Source organism: Trichomycterus rosablanca, chromosome 11 (genome assembly GCF_030014385.1).
Source record: "Trichomycterus rosablanca isolate fTriRos1 chromosome 11, fTriRos1.hap1, whole genome shotgun sequence".
Taxonomy (NCBI): domain Eukaryota; kingdom Metazoa; phylum Chordata; class Actinopteri; order Siluriformes; family Trichomycteridae; genus Trichomycterus; species Trichomycterus rosablanca.
In genome coordinates this window covers 8,143,036-8,160,892 of record NC_085998.1, presented here as the reverse complement: position 1 = coordinate 8,160,892, position 17,857 = coordinate 8,143,036, and the positions used below count along the sequence as shown (strand labels likewise).

The following is a 17,857-nucleotide window of genomic DNA, read 5'->3' as shown; positions in this document are numbered from 1 at the left end:
CCATCCTCATTAATGCCCACCTTTATGCACTCACATCCACCTCACACTTAATCGTTCAACTACATTCTACCAACACTGGTATCACAAGATGTTCAAGTATCCTCACTCACTTACTCATGCCCAAAAGTATGTGGACACCCCTCCTCTTATTTAAGATGTTATCTTTGGTTTGTAATCTTTAAACTTTACAGCAACAGTTAAGAGAATCCCATGAGCAAGTGAGGTCCACATAGACATAGTTCTCAAGCCCAGTGAACCCATTTTGGATTAATCAGGATGTAGCTTGAAAGCCAGCATCAGTGTCTGACTGAATAGGCCAAAATCCCAAATGACACACTCCAAAATCTTGTGGAAAACATTCACGTAGGAGTAGAGCTTGGTATAGGGGTTAGATCTTATAACAAAAGTCATGATTTTAAAGCTTATGCTCTGGTGTCTGCATACTTTTGGCTTTACTATCCCAATACCACATGCACCACCTCACTCTACCTCACACCATCATTCAGTCTACTAAAACTAGGTAAGGACATCGGCTAGAAAGAACAGGGGTCACCAAAGTGGATCATTCTGGTCCGTATACCTGATCTGGCACTGTTTTTGTGCTGGGTGCCCTTCCTGATGCAACCCTCCTTATTGCATCCGAGCTTGGGACCTGCATTGAGAGCATACCGACAAATGCTCCTCCTAATAACTAGGCTGTTAGACCAATCATGTCACCCGATTGGCTGATAATACTGCTGAGATTTGAACCGCAAATCTGATAAGTAGTGGTCTAGCGTATTTAACGCTGCACCACCCCAGCGTATGGCACATCTGTTAAAGCAAATACAGTACATGATTTATTTATTAGGATTTTAACGGCATGTTTTACACTTTGGTTACATTCATGACAGGACAGGACAGCTACTCATTACACAAGATTCATCAGTTCAATGGACAATTTCGTATCTCCAGTTCACCTCACTTGTACGTCTTTGGACTGTGGGAGGAAACCGGAGCACCCAGAGGAAACCCACACATACATGTGGAGAACATGCAAACTCCACACAGAAAGAACCCTAATAGCTCTCTCTACCAGGGAATCAAAGCCATGATGATAAATGATGTATTTAAGTGTTCTGAAAATTCCCTCTGTAGATGATGTTATTGTTATGTCTGCTCAGACAAAACAAAGCCTACACACAGCGTCCCATATTCAGTAAAAATCTGTCTGAAAGCACATCTCTCTTCCCTAATTACTGATCCTAAAGGCACGCCAACGACTCACAGAACTCATTTAAGTTCCCACTCACCTAGAGATACCCAAACCACAAAGCATGGAGACAAAGCCCGGAGGATAGAGGTAAGGGGGGAAGAAGGGGAGTGAGCAAGGATGAAAGGAGAGACAAGTGAAGGGTGCAAGTGATGTGAATGTAAAAATGATTGAACTTACTGATTTGGTGTGTTCTGGCCTAGGAGCGATTACAGGTGGTGGTGTGGCCTCATCCTCGTCTTCATCCTCTGACACAGTCGCTACAGCGGGGGTTTCTGACACAGTCTTCGAGTTCTGCTGATAAGAAAAACAAAGCTTAGGAAGAGCTTCTTTATTTATTTATTAGAATTTTAACATCATGTTTTACACACTTTGGTTACATTCATGACAGGACAGGTAGTTACTGGTTACACAAGATTTATCAGTTCAAGTTTTAATGTCAAACACAGTCATGGACAATCTCCAATTCACCTCACTTGCACCTCTCTGGACTGTGAGAGGAAACCAGAGCTCCCGGAGGAAACCCACATGGACATGGGGAGAACATGCAAACTCCACACAGAAAGGAACTGGACCGCCCCACCAGGGGATCAAACCCAGGACCTTCTTGTTGTGAGGCAACAGTGCTACCCACCGAGCCACAGTGCCGCCCCAGCTTAAAAAGAGCCAGCATGGCCAAAGGAATGCACAATCTAGTGATGGCATGTTATGGTAATGCTTCTCAGCATCAGGAACTGGAGGATTCTGGAGGAACTCTGATCAGGATTGATGGGAAAATGAATGGTGCTCAAATACACAAAGACACATTTTGGATTAAAAAAAATTGAAACAGCGGTATGATGTTTGTTTTCCGGCAAGACAATGACCCAAAGCAAAACTAGTGTGGTTTAAAATGTCTAATGCCCCTCCCCACCACCCTTTTACCCTCCCAATCTAGTTTTTGGTAAATCCTGACAATAACTCCTCTACACTTGCCCCACCTCTTCACTGACCAAGAAGAGCCGCAGACTATCAGCAGCCCTTTCCGTACACAGTCGCCCTTTACCCAAGGTTGTCTATGCCTTAAAGCACGGTTTTTCAAATTAGGTAGGGTCGCATAGAAAATAATAATAATTAAATAGACAAATTTTAACAGCACAAATTCCCGAAACAGACTTGTACATGATCGCCCCCTTGTGGAGGCTTTATGTTACATCTTGTAAACCAATGTGGGACCAGATTGTACAGAGCAAAACAAAGAGAGTAAGACTCATTGTTTGTGTTGCCTGGGTCGTGTAAAAATTGTAAAAAAAAAACCTGCCTTAAGTGTCTTACAGCACAAACATCTCCACTCTTACTGGTCACTTACTGTTGCGTTGGAGGAACTGTAGGTGTCCGAACTTTTATCTGAAAAACATGAAGATAAAACACACACCATGAACATGAGCTTGATTAGAGAGCATGACCTCCTGTGGGAGAAGTGAGTGTGTGTGTGTGTATGTGTGTGTGTGTGTGTGTATGCATCTGGCTGTTGTTTCCCGTGATGAAGCTCTGACCTGTAAAGCTCATGTACTTCTGGCTGTTGGCCGTCTCTTTAGAGTCGTAGAACTTGAGCACATCCAGAACAGCCTGAGGATTCTTCTTCTGCTCCAGCTTGGTGATGTTCGAGGTCTGAAGCAATCGTGCCCATTGTTCAGGCATTCCCTAAACACATGCACCGTACAAAAATAATAAAATGAATTTTGGTCATGACTGTACATCACCACACAGGCTTGGATTACAATTATCCTGTGGACTGTCTCAAACAGTGTGTACTGTACCAGTTTTCCTATGAGCAAACAAAGCTGCTTCAAAAACAATATAAACCTTAATGTTTCATTTCATGTTTATCATCCACTTTATCCTGGTCAGTGTCACAGTTGGTCCCTTTCCTCCAGGAAACACTGGAACAAGACAAGGTGCCAATCCATCACAGGGCTTTGGCCAACCCCACCCCTGAGACACCACCAATCATGTCTGTGTAAAGTCCCGGACAGGCAATAGCACTCAGGTAGTGCAGCTGTTGCCACTATAATGCTAGCCCTCTAACGCTGGGATCTGAGTGTCGAGTTTTCAAAGCCCTGCAATAAATTGTACCATTTGCACCCTGTGTTTACAATACTCTTTACAATATGAGAGCACACTTACAGTGAATTCTCCAGTGACTGCGTCAAACCCAACATGGATGGTGTGCTCAAAGTCTGAAGGTAGAGAAATCTCAGGACGCTCCTTCTTCTTATTGGCTGAGGAGAGATGGAACATTAAAAACCATTACTACAAAAATAATTAATTAACGAATGAAGAAGTAATAAAACTCCTAAAACCAAAGCTGCAGCCTGAAGCGGGACTTGAAATGAGAAGACAGGCAACTGCATTACAGGAACAGAAACCACGACAATAATTGCCAGAACGCATGTAAAACACAAGGTCAGACTCTAACAGCTACTCAGTCCACCAGCAAGATATATTCCAAATGCTCACCACAGAAACCAGACACGAAAATTTAGAAAACAAGCAGCAGCCAATAACTGAAGCCTGAAGAAAGACTAAAGCTACAAAACCAAAATGTAGCTGAGTTCACAGAAACAAAAGCTGGAAAACACTACCAAGAGGGCAAGCAAAAAAAAGCCAGTTGCGAAGAGCAGGTTGCCCTCAGGTGTAACCAGCGATGTTTGATGAGGCGCATAGACTGCCTTAAATGGACGTTTAAAGAGCACTATACTGTCTTTGTTGACATGTGCTTCACCCGTTCCCCTTCCTGCTGTCCAGCTGGCCTGTTACACAAATGGTCCATGAGACCTTTTTGTTCTATTTTACAAAATAATTTACTTAAAAATGAGAAATTGGGACTTGGGAGCACGTTGTGAGATATTTGTAGTAAATGTGACCAACAAATGCAAGCTTTGAATGACCAAACATTTAATAGAAGACATGTCTTAGCCTTAGCAACCTTATTTGTGATCAGGGAAACCTTATGCCCATGTTATTTTGTTGGTCCAGACATTCCTGCGAATCCTAGGATCCACCTCTCCCGCTGTGTGCTGTGTGGAGGTCAGGCATGTTCTGTAAGGTTAACTAACTGCTAACAAGAGGCTAATGAACTGAGCCGGCGTGCTGAAACGTGAGCTGCTGGCCAGGGCACAACAATTTCCGGCTAATCATTTCACACTGGAGGGTAAACAAGGCTAAAGAAAAGACTGAGAAATAAAAAATGTATATATATTATTTAATATGAGACTAATGGACTAGTTTAATAAGGAAACATTATAGGACAAAATCCACCTACCCTGGAACCCTCACATGAAATATACAGCAGCTCCTTTGTTTATCAGCCTATTACACACTACTGGCATTACAGTAGAGATTTTGTACATTATATTTACAGTAAATTTAGAAAGTATTCACTCTCTTTGACTTTTAGTCCATTTTGCATTGTGGATTTGATTTTGAATGCACAGAATGATTATTTTTACCATCAAACTTCACTCAATAACCCATGATAACATGAACATGCTTCCAAAGATTTTTCAGGTGTATGATGTGGAAGGTCCGGATCTATAAGGGTGTAAAATTTCCACTGCATTTTCAAGAGAAAAAGCAAGCACATGTCTGTGGATCTCTTTGATCAAATTGAGGAAAGGCACATTTACATTTTTATTTTCAGCATTTAGCAGACGCTTCTATCCAAAGTGACTTACATTGCTGTGACAGTATATCGTCTAAGCAATTAAGGGTTAAGGGCCTTGCTCAAGGGCCCAACAGTGGAAACCTGGCAGTGATAAGGGTTGACCCAGTGACCTTTTAATTACTAGTCCAGTACCTTAACCACTAGGATACAACTGTCCTAAAGTCTCTGTTACATTTGCAGCATTTAGCCGATGCTTTTATCCAAAGCGACTTACATATATGACTGAATACAGTTTAAGCAATTGAGTGTTAAGAGCCTTGCTCAGGGGCCCACAGCCCTGTAGCTCAGCAGCTCAAAATGTGATGGTTCCTACGGTTGGTTCCTAAAAACAAACAGCTTTCTGGTTCACACTGGAACTGTGTCAGAGGAAAAGGGAAATGGAAATGATAGTGATGCTCAAAACCAGACCTGGACATGGATATAAAACAGGGGTGGGCAAACTTTTCGGCTCAAGGGCCACACTGGGTTTTAAAATTTGACAGACGGGCCGGGAGGGTGCGGGGGTGGGGGTTTGGAACTAATATAAATTACATGTGAAACTCATGTGAAATCTAAGAAGTAAAGATTACCCACCTACCTTTTTCAGTTTCGGTGGGAACAGTGTTGTTGGTTATAATTTTTATCATTGTTTCTACTTGGTGTATCACCGTCTAAACAAAACCAGTTCAGCGTTTAAAGCAGCACTTTCGACATAAGTTAAGGGTTTATGTGTGACGTTTTAAACCAGCCAAGTGGTTAGATCACGCTGGCGTGATCGGCGGCTCCAGAAGGGTAGTAGGGCTCAGTGCGATGGCAAATGTGACGAATGAATAGTGTAGACCAGATATCTGTTGATGCATGCTCAATAATCCAGGTACACAATTCCACAAAGTCGAATCAGTTGATCTGGACACAAGTTTGTTGTAGAGATTCGTCACTCAATCCGAGTGACTTCTTCAGTGCAAGACTGAAGAAGTCACTCGGATTGAGTGGCAAAACGTATCTCTACAACAAACTTGTGTCCAGATCAACTGATTCAACTTTGTGTAGACCAGATAGACTCGGCTTTAGCAAAGGTCGGTAGTTCTTGGCGTGCGCCACCTAGTGGAATCAATTGAAACGCAGGTTATTTCAGGAAAAAAGGTGAAATTAATGCGTTTTTAGGACAATTTTGTAAATACTCAGCGGGCCGGATTAAACAGCCTAACGGGCCGTAGTTTGCCCACCGCTGATATAAAACATATAAAACAATATCTAAGGCTTTAAGCATTATCTATGCCACCGAGAACCAGTGCGCTCTGTTTTTGGTTCCTAGTTAATAGCTTCTACTAAAGATGGAAGAGAAACAGTCGTGGTGTCAAACTTCTGCAAATATGTTGACCGCACTGACAGTGATGGACTATGCAGGGATGACATTTAAAGACAAGCCATTTCCCTCCAGGATTTTTATTTTTAGCATGAACACGTCTGATTTGTGTTTAAAAAATGAGTGGAAATCAGGCGTCAGTTAAAACCCAGTGTCCACAGGCGATGATGACCCTTCCATTGTAAACACAGGGCAACGAGCGATCAGCGATTCGGGCAACAAGAGGCGAAAAGTAGCTGCTGATCTGAATGAAGGGCGGAACATGTTTTCAAGCAGTAGCCTAGTGGTTAAGGTACTGGACTAGTAACCAGAAGGTTGCTGGTTCAAGCCACACTACTGCCATGTTGCTGCTATTGGGTCCTTGAGCATGGCCCTTAACCCTCAATTGCTCAGACTGTATACTGTACCTGTAATACAAGTCGCTTGGGATAAAGGCGTCTGCTAAATGCAGAAAATGTAAATGTAAATATATTCAGTTTACAATAGCTGTTCCAATTCATCTCTCCATTAATGACTCACTCTTGTCTCCTCCAGTGAGGATGGAGCGGATGGAACGGTCCTTGCGTTTCTTGTCCTCTGGGTTGGGGGGCAGCGGTTTGGAGGTGTGGTTCATGGTGCTCGGCTCTTTGATGCTGGATCCCATCAAGGTGCTGGTGTTCCTCATGGGCGGTGCTGGCGGCTTGTCTTCCACTTCACCGTTATCTGACATGACTCTGAAACAAACGGACAATCATGTAGATGTTAGTATGATAGACAGTTTATGATCGGTGGGTGTGGGATAAAATCATGTGGGTCAAATAGCGTTGCATTCAAGCTATTGTGACTCTGACACTCATCAGCTGTCTTTGATCTCAATGGTACTAAAGCGCCTTAATAATAATAACATACTTAAAAGCACCTTGACCAGAGTGTTCCTGCCCTGACCAGGATGAAGCAGTTAATAATAATAACATACTTAAAAGCGCCTTTTAAGTATGTTATTATTATTAACTGCTTCATCCTGGTCAGGGCAGGAACACTCTGGTCAAGGTGCCACTCCATCGCAGGGCTTCGGTCACTCCAGACATAGCCAATCACATCTGTGTGAATCGAATCTCAGCAGTGGTGAGCTAGCGTAGGTTGAGGTGTGAATTTACACTAGCCCAATACAGCAGCGATCCAGGGTTCAAATCCCCAGTGACACTATATGCCTGTGGTGGTCGAAGCCCTGTGACAGATTGGCGCCCTGTCCAGGGTATTTCTGCCTTGAGCCCAGTGTTTCCTGACCAGGATGAAAAGGTTAATAATACTAACACCATACTTAACAGCGCCTGATTCAGTGCCAGTGATCGTAAGACCTGACTTTATTATTATCATGAGATCATAACACCTTCCACAGAGCTTCGGTTGTACCAGAACATTTGCTCACACTTCTTGGTGCAGGTGCTTGACTGACAGATCAGTGTAAAACGGTGTAGGAATTAATCAGAGACGATCTTTTTAAAAGGATTAAGAGCGCACTAACACACACAGGCCCACTCGAGTCACACACTAAATTATGTAAGGCAGTGTGGTATTTTTGGCTCAGTTATGAGACAGGAAAACTAATTATAGCAAGAACCTTACCACCACACACACACACACACACACACAGCACATTTCTAACCCACTAATGCAATAATAATACTGTAATAACGTCTGCAGGCTGCCAAAAAAGGCAATCCAGCAAAAAAACACACCATCGACTGCACCACGTAACTACAGTATTCCCTCATGCTGATCCCCCACACACACACGACTCGTACCTTATTAATGATGAATTTTTATCCTCACCACAGCTCAGTGTTTTGCAGTTTTGCTGACATGTAACATGAATAAAGAATCAGTTTCAAGCCGCTCAGGTGGCGCAGCGGTAAAACACACGCTAGAACCAGAGCTGGGATCTCGAATACATCGTATCGAATCTCGGCTCTGCCTTGCTGGCTGAGGCTGAGCGGCCACATGAACAACGATTGGCCTGTTGTTCAGATAGGGGCGGGATTAAGCCGGATGGGGACTCTCTCTCAGCCTAGTGCGATTACGACCTCTGCTGGCTGGTTGGTGGCGCCTGCACGGAGATGGGGAAGGAGTGCGGTAGAGGGTGTGGCTCTCCGAACACAGTGCTGTACCGCACTGCACTCGTCAAGTGTATGTGATAAGATGTTCGATTGCTGTGCACGTGTCGGATCGACTTGTGTCTGTTCATAATGATTAATGATCCCTCTTCATTCATCTATCAAACCTAATCATGATGTAGCTTCCTATTTATTTACTCACCCACCCACCCATCTACGCATCAAACTCATCCCCCATTTATCTGTCACACAAACTCTTCATGTATATCTGTCTATCAATCCTTCCTACCATTCATCCCACAAACTATTCATTAACATCGAACCATCTATCCTTCTATTAATCAATCCCTCCCTCAATCATTCACCCCACAAACTATTCATTTACATCAAACCATCTGTCCATCTATTTATCAATCCCTCCCTCATTCACCCCACAAACTATTCATTTATATCAAACCATCTATCCTTCTATTAATCAATCCCTTTTATTTTTATTTTTTTTATTTATTTATTTATTTATTTTATTTTTTTACCCCTTTTTCTCCCCTTTTAGCGCATCCAATTGTTCAATTAGCATCGTGCTTCCTCTCTGTCTATGCCGAACCCTGCCCTGACGGAGGTGATTGAAGCTAACCCGTATCCCCTCCGAAACACGAGCAGCAGCCAGATGCATCTTTGCCACCCACACATTGACGAGTTTGGCGCCACCTAGCGTTGCATGCGGAGAGACACACCCTCTCTCTGTGTAAGCGCCTCCAATCAGCCGGCAGAGAACGCAATCGCATTCTGACAGAGAGAGACCCACATCCGGTTCTTTGTCCCACCCCCCACATGAGCAACCGGCCAATCGTTGCTCATATAGCCACTCAGCTTCGAACCGGTAAAGCAAGGCTGGATTCGATACCACGCTCTCAGAATCCAGCCCTGGTTGCAGCGCGTTTCTTTTTACCGCTGCGCCACCTGAGCGGCATCAATCCCTTTCTTTACCTTTAATGCCACAAACTATTTATGCATACCAAAATCATCTATCCATCTATTAATCAATCATTCCTCTAACATTCATTCCACAAACTATCCATTTATATCAAAATCATCTATCCATCTATTAATCAATCCCTCCTTCTACCATAAATCCCACAAACTATAACTTGGAATTAAAACCACCCATACTTCTATTTATTAATCCCACTTTCTACAGTTCAACCAAAACACCACTTAATCATATTTAAAAGCATCTATCCTTCTATTTATCAGTTTCTTCCTCCACCATTCATCCCACACACCATCCAATTATATCAAAAAGCACCTGTCTGTTTATTAATGAATCCCTCCTGCTACCATTCATCCCACAAACTATTTATTTATACCAAACCATCTGTCCTTCTATTTTTTAATCCCTCCCTCTAACAATCATCGCACAAACCATCCATTAAAAAGCATCTATCCTTCTAATAATCAATCCTTCCTGATACCATTAATCCTACAGACAATTCATTTACATCAAAAAGCATCTATCCTTCTATTTATCAATCCCACCCCCTACCATTCATTCCATAAACCATCCATTACATCCATCCATCTATCCTTACGATTATCAATCCTTCCTGACACCATTTATCCCACAAACTATTCAATATCAAAAGGCACCTGTCCATTTATTAATTAATCACTCCTGCTACCATTAATCCCACAAACTATTTATTTATGTCAAACCATCTATCCTTCTAATAATCAATCCTTCCAGCTACCATTTATCCCACAAACTATTTATGCATACCAAAAGCATCAATCCCTCTATTTATCAATTCTTCCCTCTACAGTTCAACCAACCCTTTATTTCAGCATATCAAAAAGCATCTATCCTTCTATTTATCAATCCCACCCTCTACCATTCATCCCACAAACCATTCATTAAACAGCATCTATCCTAATAATCAATCCCTGCTGCTACCATTAATCCCACAAACAAATATTTGAACAAAAATGTATATTAAAACCATCTATCCTTTTATTTTTTTAATCCCACCCGCTACAGTTCAACCAACACACTACTTAAGCATATTAAAAAGAAGCTATCCCTTTATTTATTAATTTCTCTATCATTCATTCTGCAAAATCATTTATATAAAAAGCGTCTAACCATCTTCTATTTACCTCTTTCTCGTAGCTATGGCTGTGGTGTTTTAGCAAACAACGGCTATTTTTAAACATGTACAATAGAGAAGCTGAAAGCTTTTAACCTTAAATACCCCGTCAGGTAGCTACAGAGACGGTGATGCTGGGTATTAATCCATCCATCCGTCATTACAAAACAGAACAGCTAACACAGCCATAAGAACACAGAACGTTTTCAGTACTTTATTACCCTGCACTACTCCAAAATGTGTTCCACATTATCTAGCGATAACAACAACAAAACTTCCAAACCACACAAAAAAATTGTGATCAATTTTAGCACCCGGTAACAAATGAGATCAGAATATAGAGTCTCCGGCGTTAAAGCAGTGATCAGTGCAGTCTCACCTCAGGACATGGTGGCCTTCAGTTCTCTTGTGATGTTTCAGGAACTGCTCAAAAGTCCACAGCAGTGTGTGTGTGTGACTGTGTGAGTTGTAGTGGCTTTGAGGTAGCTGACCCTCCCTGATGTGATGTCACAGGTGACTAAGTGACTCGGTGGGTTCGTCTGTGGCTGTCTGATAGACTGAGTTTCCATGAATAGTGTAATTTGACCCCCCCACACACACACACCTACTATAACCTACTTCATTTAGAGGCAATAAACCTACAGTTCGTGAAGGAAACCCAGGCTTAAAAAAACACTGCATGGACAAGAATTGAAGACTAGGGTCAAATCCGGGTCTTTAGGACCCATGTTGCTGTGTGGCACTCATTTTACCTGCTCCAACACCCTGCTGTGCCTTGGTGTTAATCACATTGTGGTATTTATGCAAGGGTTATTACAGTAAATACTAGTAGGTAGGTTGATAGACACACACACGCTTACCACAGACGTGTTTTCTTGCCCTAGACACGTGCAGGCAGAACATGGGGGAAACACTCACACCTCTGTGAGACAGTGACACCCTAAACACCCCCCCCCCCAAGCTACCAAACACACACACCACTGCAAACACACACTGTTAACCCCACCCACCTCTCACACCGCACTGACAACTCACCCCATTCAACCCCAGACAAAAGAGTCGACTCACATTTCATACCCTGCTGACACTTTTAGCAGTGGCTTGTCATCACTCCCCTTTAAACACACACACACACACACACACACACACCACAAAAGTGCATCTGATGCATCTGGTCTGGGTTGCAGTGCAATGCAATAACACAGACAGGCTGCCAATCTACTGCAGGGCTTCAACTATCAGACGTGGCCAATCATGTCTGTATGTAGACGTCTGACTGGCTGACAGGCGTTTTCATACGAACCCAGGATCCCAGTCGTATTGGGCTAGTGTGATTTACCTCTGCTCCACCCGAACACCTGGATACACACAGACATGAACAACACAAACACACACACGTGTTCGTGAGTCTCTGCCGTCATTCATAAAGAGTTGCTGAGTGGCAGCATGGAACAGGAAATGAGGCAGGACCAGGACAACCACAGACACCTCTGGTCTGGACCTGAACACTAAATCCAGACACAAGCTGAGTCTAAGTGTGTCTGTGTCTATAAAAGGCAGTACAGTGCACCGTTCCTGTGTCCCTCACACACCTAGACTGGGATTACACAAGAGCTGCTGCATCATTTCTGAGAACAAAACATAACTCATACACACACACACACACACACACACACACTCCCGAAGAAATCAGCACAGGTGACACAAGTGTCCTAGAACCCCATACTCCACCCGATTCCATTACACCGCACTCGTATGTGGGTTCAGTAAATAGTAATCAGAATGAAGAGGTCACTGCCAAGACACACTGGACTCAGGTCGGCTTCCGAATCCACACACAGTGGGTCTGTCTGAAAACCTGTGATCTCTTTACATAGACCGCATTTGTCATCTTACATGCGAAGAGAAGAAGGCATGTCTAAATTCTTAGATGCCTTAAAACTAAGGTGCCTTATTTCAAGGCAATAAACTGACTAAATAACAAGGAAGCGTCCGATGCTTCCTCAACAGTGAAGGCAAATCCCAGCATTCAGTGCAGCACAACTTCATGAAAAATGAAAAATATGGTGGACAAATACGGAACAACGACGGAGCAATATGGAGTTCTTTTCTTTTCTTTTTTTTACAGCATTTTCTCCCCGTTTTCCTCCCGATTTAGCACACTCAATTTTGTCTTCCGCTGCTGAGAGATACCAGATTGCATCCGAGGAGAGCACGTCGCTGTAACGCCTCTTCCGACACGTGCACAGCCCTCCTCTTCTCGCCCCTGCATTCTACACAGGCGTCTCTTCCGCCAATCAGGGTCCTTACACAGCGTATGAAGACCCACCCACCCACACATAGTCCGGCCCCCACCCTGCAGACACGTTGGCCAATTTGTATCTGCTGCAGGCACTGCCAATTATTCCCACCAGATGGCGCCCAGAATCTCGGCGTTGGCGTGCTAGCGGAATATCCCGCTGTGCCACCTGGGTGCCTACAGAGTTCCTTTCTAATGTAAATAAATTCTTATTGATTTTTAATTTGTATAAAAATGTACAAGTGACAGTTTAAGCGTTATTGGTACAGGGAGGGAGATGTTAGCTGGCATACTGTCACCTCAGCTCATTGATTTGAATGGCCTGAGGCTAACTGTTAGCTTCGTAAGTGACGTGATCACGTCTAAATAATCTAAATTATGAGTCTTATAAAAATCCTCTCTACTTAGGCAGCTGCCTATATAGGCAGCAAGGCAGCTCACTAGGTTTTTAGACAGACCCAGGGACTTCTTTGACTTAGTGACATTGCACTGTCCTCTAAAAAATAGCACTTTTACAACTGGGTGTGAGGACGGGTCCACCAACAACCAACAACCTTCAATGACTCACATTACAAAAGCTAGCTGGTTACCATCCACTACGGGGCAATGAGCATTTGAATGATCACATATGCTGCTATGTGGAACATCCCAAAATCTCATTGGCTGTTTTAACTCTCAGGAGATTTCTAGTTTGTAAAGCATTTAAATATAGTCATATCCAATTACCGGATCGTATTTATCCGCTCTTGCTGCTGTCCTCAACTCTTGATCGATGAGGGCCAGACTAACACACGCTCCCCTCCGACACGCGTGCAGTAGCCGACCACTTTTTTTACCTGCACGAGGTGAGTTCATCTGGAGATCCATATCACGCACGGAGAGTCAAGCACCGATCCCTATTATCCCCCCTGTTGCTGTACAGGTGACATCGATCAGCCAGCAGAGGTCATAACTGCAGCAGTTCCATCCTTCAACTCCACCCTCCACCAGTCAACCACTGTTCATATAGGTGCCCAGCATTCCTCAGAAGGATTCTTCACAGTGCAGTGGTGCAGTAGTAAAGTGCCTCAGGGACCTGGGTTTGATTCTTGCATCCGGTTAGAGTCTAGAATGAGTTTTGCATGTGCTCTCTGAGATGCAGGTTTCCGATGAATATTTTGAGAGTGATGAAGACAGATACTGTAGATTGACGCCCTGTTAAGAAAGTGTTCTATTTTTACTCTCAGTCTGTTCGAGAACCAGAACCATCCGATAATTGAATTCACACACACACACACACACACACACACACACACACACACACACACACCATGTGCTGGTGGCTTACAATGCAAAAAATCTCTATTTTTAAGAACAGCAGGATAAGACGATGTGTGGTGTAGCACAGAACAACTACCGTCCACACCTCTCATCACATTCACATGGTTGCTTCATGTACACCGATCAGGCATAACATTGTGTCGGTCCCCCTTTTGCTGACCTGTGGAGGCATGGAGTCTGACACCTTTCAATCAGAACCAGCATTAACTTCCTCAGCAGTTTGAGCTACAGTAGCTCGTCTGTTGGATCGGACCACACAGGCCAGCCTTCGCTCCCCACGTGCATCAGTGAGCCTTGGCCGCCCATGACCCTGACACAGGTTTACCACTGTTCCCTCCTTGGACCACTTTTGATAGATACTGACCACTGCAGACCGGGAACACCCCACAAGAGCTGCAGTTTTGGAGATGCTCTGACTCAGTCGTCTAGCCATCACAATTTGGTCCTTGTCAAACTCGCTCAAATCCTCACGCTTGCCCATTTTTTCTGCCTCTAACATCAACTTTGAGGATAAAATGTTCACTTGCTGTCTAATATATCCCACCAACTAACAGGTGCCTTATTCACTTCACCTTCAGTGCTCATAATGTTATGCCTGGTCGGTGTTTTATGTGGTTATTTCAGCATGTGTATGCATAAAAAGAACATTACAGAGTTATAACACGACGCCTTCGTTTTTCTCTTACTGTCTCTTTCTCAGACATTTTGACACCCGGACACACCCATAGTCTTTCTGCACGGCTGCCTTTGATTGAACTCCCCGTCCGGAGGCTTTTCTGTGGTAAGAGCCGTCCCCTCGTGGGAGGCTGTGGGGTGAAACCGAAATCTAATCCTGCACTCCGGCACAGACTCTTGCTTCCATGAGCACAGAGACGGTTCACAGCGGCGAAGCTCATATCACAGGGCTGACAGCAAGGAGTGGACGGATCACACAGGACCAGAGGGAAACAGACAGAGCTGATAAACCCCAACACACACACACACACACACACACAGTATGGTCTATAAATACTAGGTTCACTCCTCCTGTCTGACGCCTCTCACAATCACCTTTCACACACTTGGGATACTTTACTGACGACTCCACATGGACGTTACAGTACGGACAGGATACACGGGTGGATGGACGGATGGACAGAGTAGTAATTAGATAATAGAAGGGTATATAGCTCAATAGTAAAGGTAGTGGACTAGTAATCAGAAGGTTGCCAGTTCAAGCCTCACCACCACTAAGTTGCCACTGTTGGGCCCCTGAGTAAAGCTCTTAACCCTCAATTGCTTGAATTGTCAGACGCTTGCAAAATCTTTTACATATATATATATATATATATATATATATTTTTTATTTATTTTTCTTTTTTTCTTTATGCATTTTCGCGTCCAATTGCCCGATTGCGTCATGCTTCCTCTCCACCAATGCCGATCCCTGCTCTGATTGAGGAGAACGAAGCTAACCCACACCCCCTGCGACACATGGGCTGCATGCCGTATGCATTTTATCACCTGCACTTTGACGAGTGCAGTGCGGATCAGCACTGTGTACGGAGAGACACGCCCTGAGAGCACTCTTTTCTCATCTCTGTGCGGGCACCATCAATCAGCCAGCAGAGATCGTAATTGCAAGTCATGAGAGAGAGACCCCATCCGGCTTAGTCCCGCCCATATCTGAACAACAGGCCAATCGTTGTTCATGTGGCCGCTCAGCCTTAGTCGGTAGGCAGAGCTGAGATTCGATACGATGTATTCGAGATCCCAGCTCTGGTTCCAGCGTGTGTTTTTACCGCTGTGCCACCTGAGCGGCCTGACGCTTGCAAATTCTGCCATGTAAATATTGTATTATTTATATTTTTCTTGTATCACCCACCCCGTTACTTTCACTACCTTTTTTGTAACTACACTGGTATATTTTTTGCTGGCCGTATATTGTATATTGCTACACCCTAATTACAAGTTGTGTATTTATGTTAGATCTTCTTCTTCTTTTTCTTTTTGTCTATCTATCTTTTTTTTTTTTACCCTGATTGCGTTATGCTTCATCTGTACCGATACAACCCTCCACTGCTGACTGAGGAGCTTTGCAACTGACACACGCCCCCTCTGACACGTGTGCAGTACCGATTGCATCTTTTCACCTGCACGAGGTGAGTTCATATCCAGACCAGCCTTGTGCACAAAGAGCCACATCCTGATCAGCATTATTCCTTAACTCTGCACAGATGCTATCAACCAGCCAGCAGAGGTCGTAATTGCACCAGTTATGAGGAACCCTGGTCCGGCTTTTCCCACCCTGTGAACAACAGCTAATCGTTGTCCATGTAGCCACCCAGCCCAGCCGGATGGCAGAGCTGAGATTCGATACGTTGTTTTCAAAATCTCAGCACTGGTGTGCTAGCGTATTTTACTGCTGCGCCACCTGAGCGGCCATCCATCTATCTATCTGCTCAATGCTGCAAATGTAAATGTGAATGGACAGATACAGATAGATGACTGAAAGTGAACTACAACCTTTTGTTTTAAATACAGAAGTACAGAAGTCAGACCCTGACCATGACTGAGCAGGGCCCCCTCCTAAGACACGCCCCCTCAGACATGTGTGCAGTCCCCAACCGCTTCTTTTCACCTGCATAATGCAGGATCACACAGGGATCAGTAACATGTATGGAAAATTACACACTGCTCTCCATTATTAACTGTTTCTGTGCAGCACCTCGTCCAGCCAGCAGAGGCCGAAATTGCAGCAGCAATGAGGAATCCCTACAGTCGGCCCACCTTCAGACACAGCCAATCATCACACGGGGATCAGTTCCACGTATGGAGAGTCACACACTGCTCTCCATTATTAACTGTTTTTGTGCAGGGCCTCGTCCAGCCAGCAGAGGCCGCAATTGCAGCAGCAATGAGGCACTTGTAGGCATTTGTAGCCTAGTGGTTAAGGTACTGGACTAGTAATCAGTAGGTCGCTGGTTCAAGCCCCACCACTGCCAGGTTGCTGCTGTTCGGCCCTTGAGAAAGGCCCTTAACCCTCAAATGCTCAGACTATACACTGTCAACAGGACTGTAAATCGCTTTGGATAAAAGCATCTGCTAAATGCCTAAAATGTAAATGGAATCCCTGCAGTCGGCCCACATTCAGACACAGCCAATCATGTCTAAACTCTAAACCGCTTGCTTAGTATTAAGTCTAAATTGTAAGTTGCTTTGGATGCACACTTCCACTTATACGTCCTCCATAAACGCAAATGTAAACCACGACTGCTGCTTGTTTCAACTGAAACTATGGGTGTGTTTGAAAACCTAGTGAGCCGCCTCGCTGTCTTACTGCCTACATAGGCAGCTGCCTTAGTAGAGCGGATTCTAATAAGTCAATGACTTATAAGTCTGATTATTCGAATGCGCTACTTAGACAGCGATTCCATCGGGTTTCGCATTTAGCATCTTGCCATTCAAACCAATGGGATGGGGTGGCACAGCACGCTAGCATGTCAACTAACATCTCCCTCCGTGTAACGAAAACGACACTTGTGCAAGTTTATACAAGTTAAAAATCAATAATAATTTATTTACGTTTGAAAATAACTCCGTTCGTTTCTCCGCACCATTAGCCATGTATTTATTATTTTTCTGTGAGAGAAGAGCTGCCGCATTGAATGCTGGGATTGCCTTGATCGCTAAGGACGCTTCCGATGCTCACTCGTTCT

The 17,857-nt window shown here is 44.0% G+C and overlaps 1 protein-coding gene across 2 annotated transcripts in view; it reads right to left on the bottom strand.

Annotated features, from left to right (window-relative positions):
• pak1 (p21 protein (Cdc42/Rac)-activated kinase 1) overlaps positions 1 to 17,857 on the bottom strand; it is a 78,949-nt gene that overhangs the window by 18,653 nt on the left and 42,439 nt on the right. Inside the window, exons 2-6 of one of the 2 annotated variants that reach the window (XM_063004411.1) lie at positions 6,823 to 7,016; positions 3,419 to 3,513; positions 2,788 to 2,935; positions 2,601 to 2,638; positions 1,433 to 1,549 (exon numbers count right to left, since the gene is read on the bottom strand). In XM_063004411.1, coding sequence (XP_062860481.1) covers positions 1,433 to 1,549; positions 2,601 to 2,638; positions 2,788 to 2,935; positions 3,419 to 3,513; positions 6,823 to 7,012 — 588 coding nt within the window. In that variant the 5' untranslated portion in view covers positions 7,013 to 7,016. The remainder of the gene's footprint in view (positions 1 to 1,432; positions 1,550 to 2,600; positions 2,639 to 2,787; positions 2,936 to 3,418; positions 3,514 to 6,822; positions 7,017 to 17,857) is intronic. The other variant, XM_063004412.1, reaches the window with a different exon arrangement.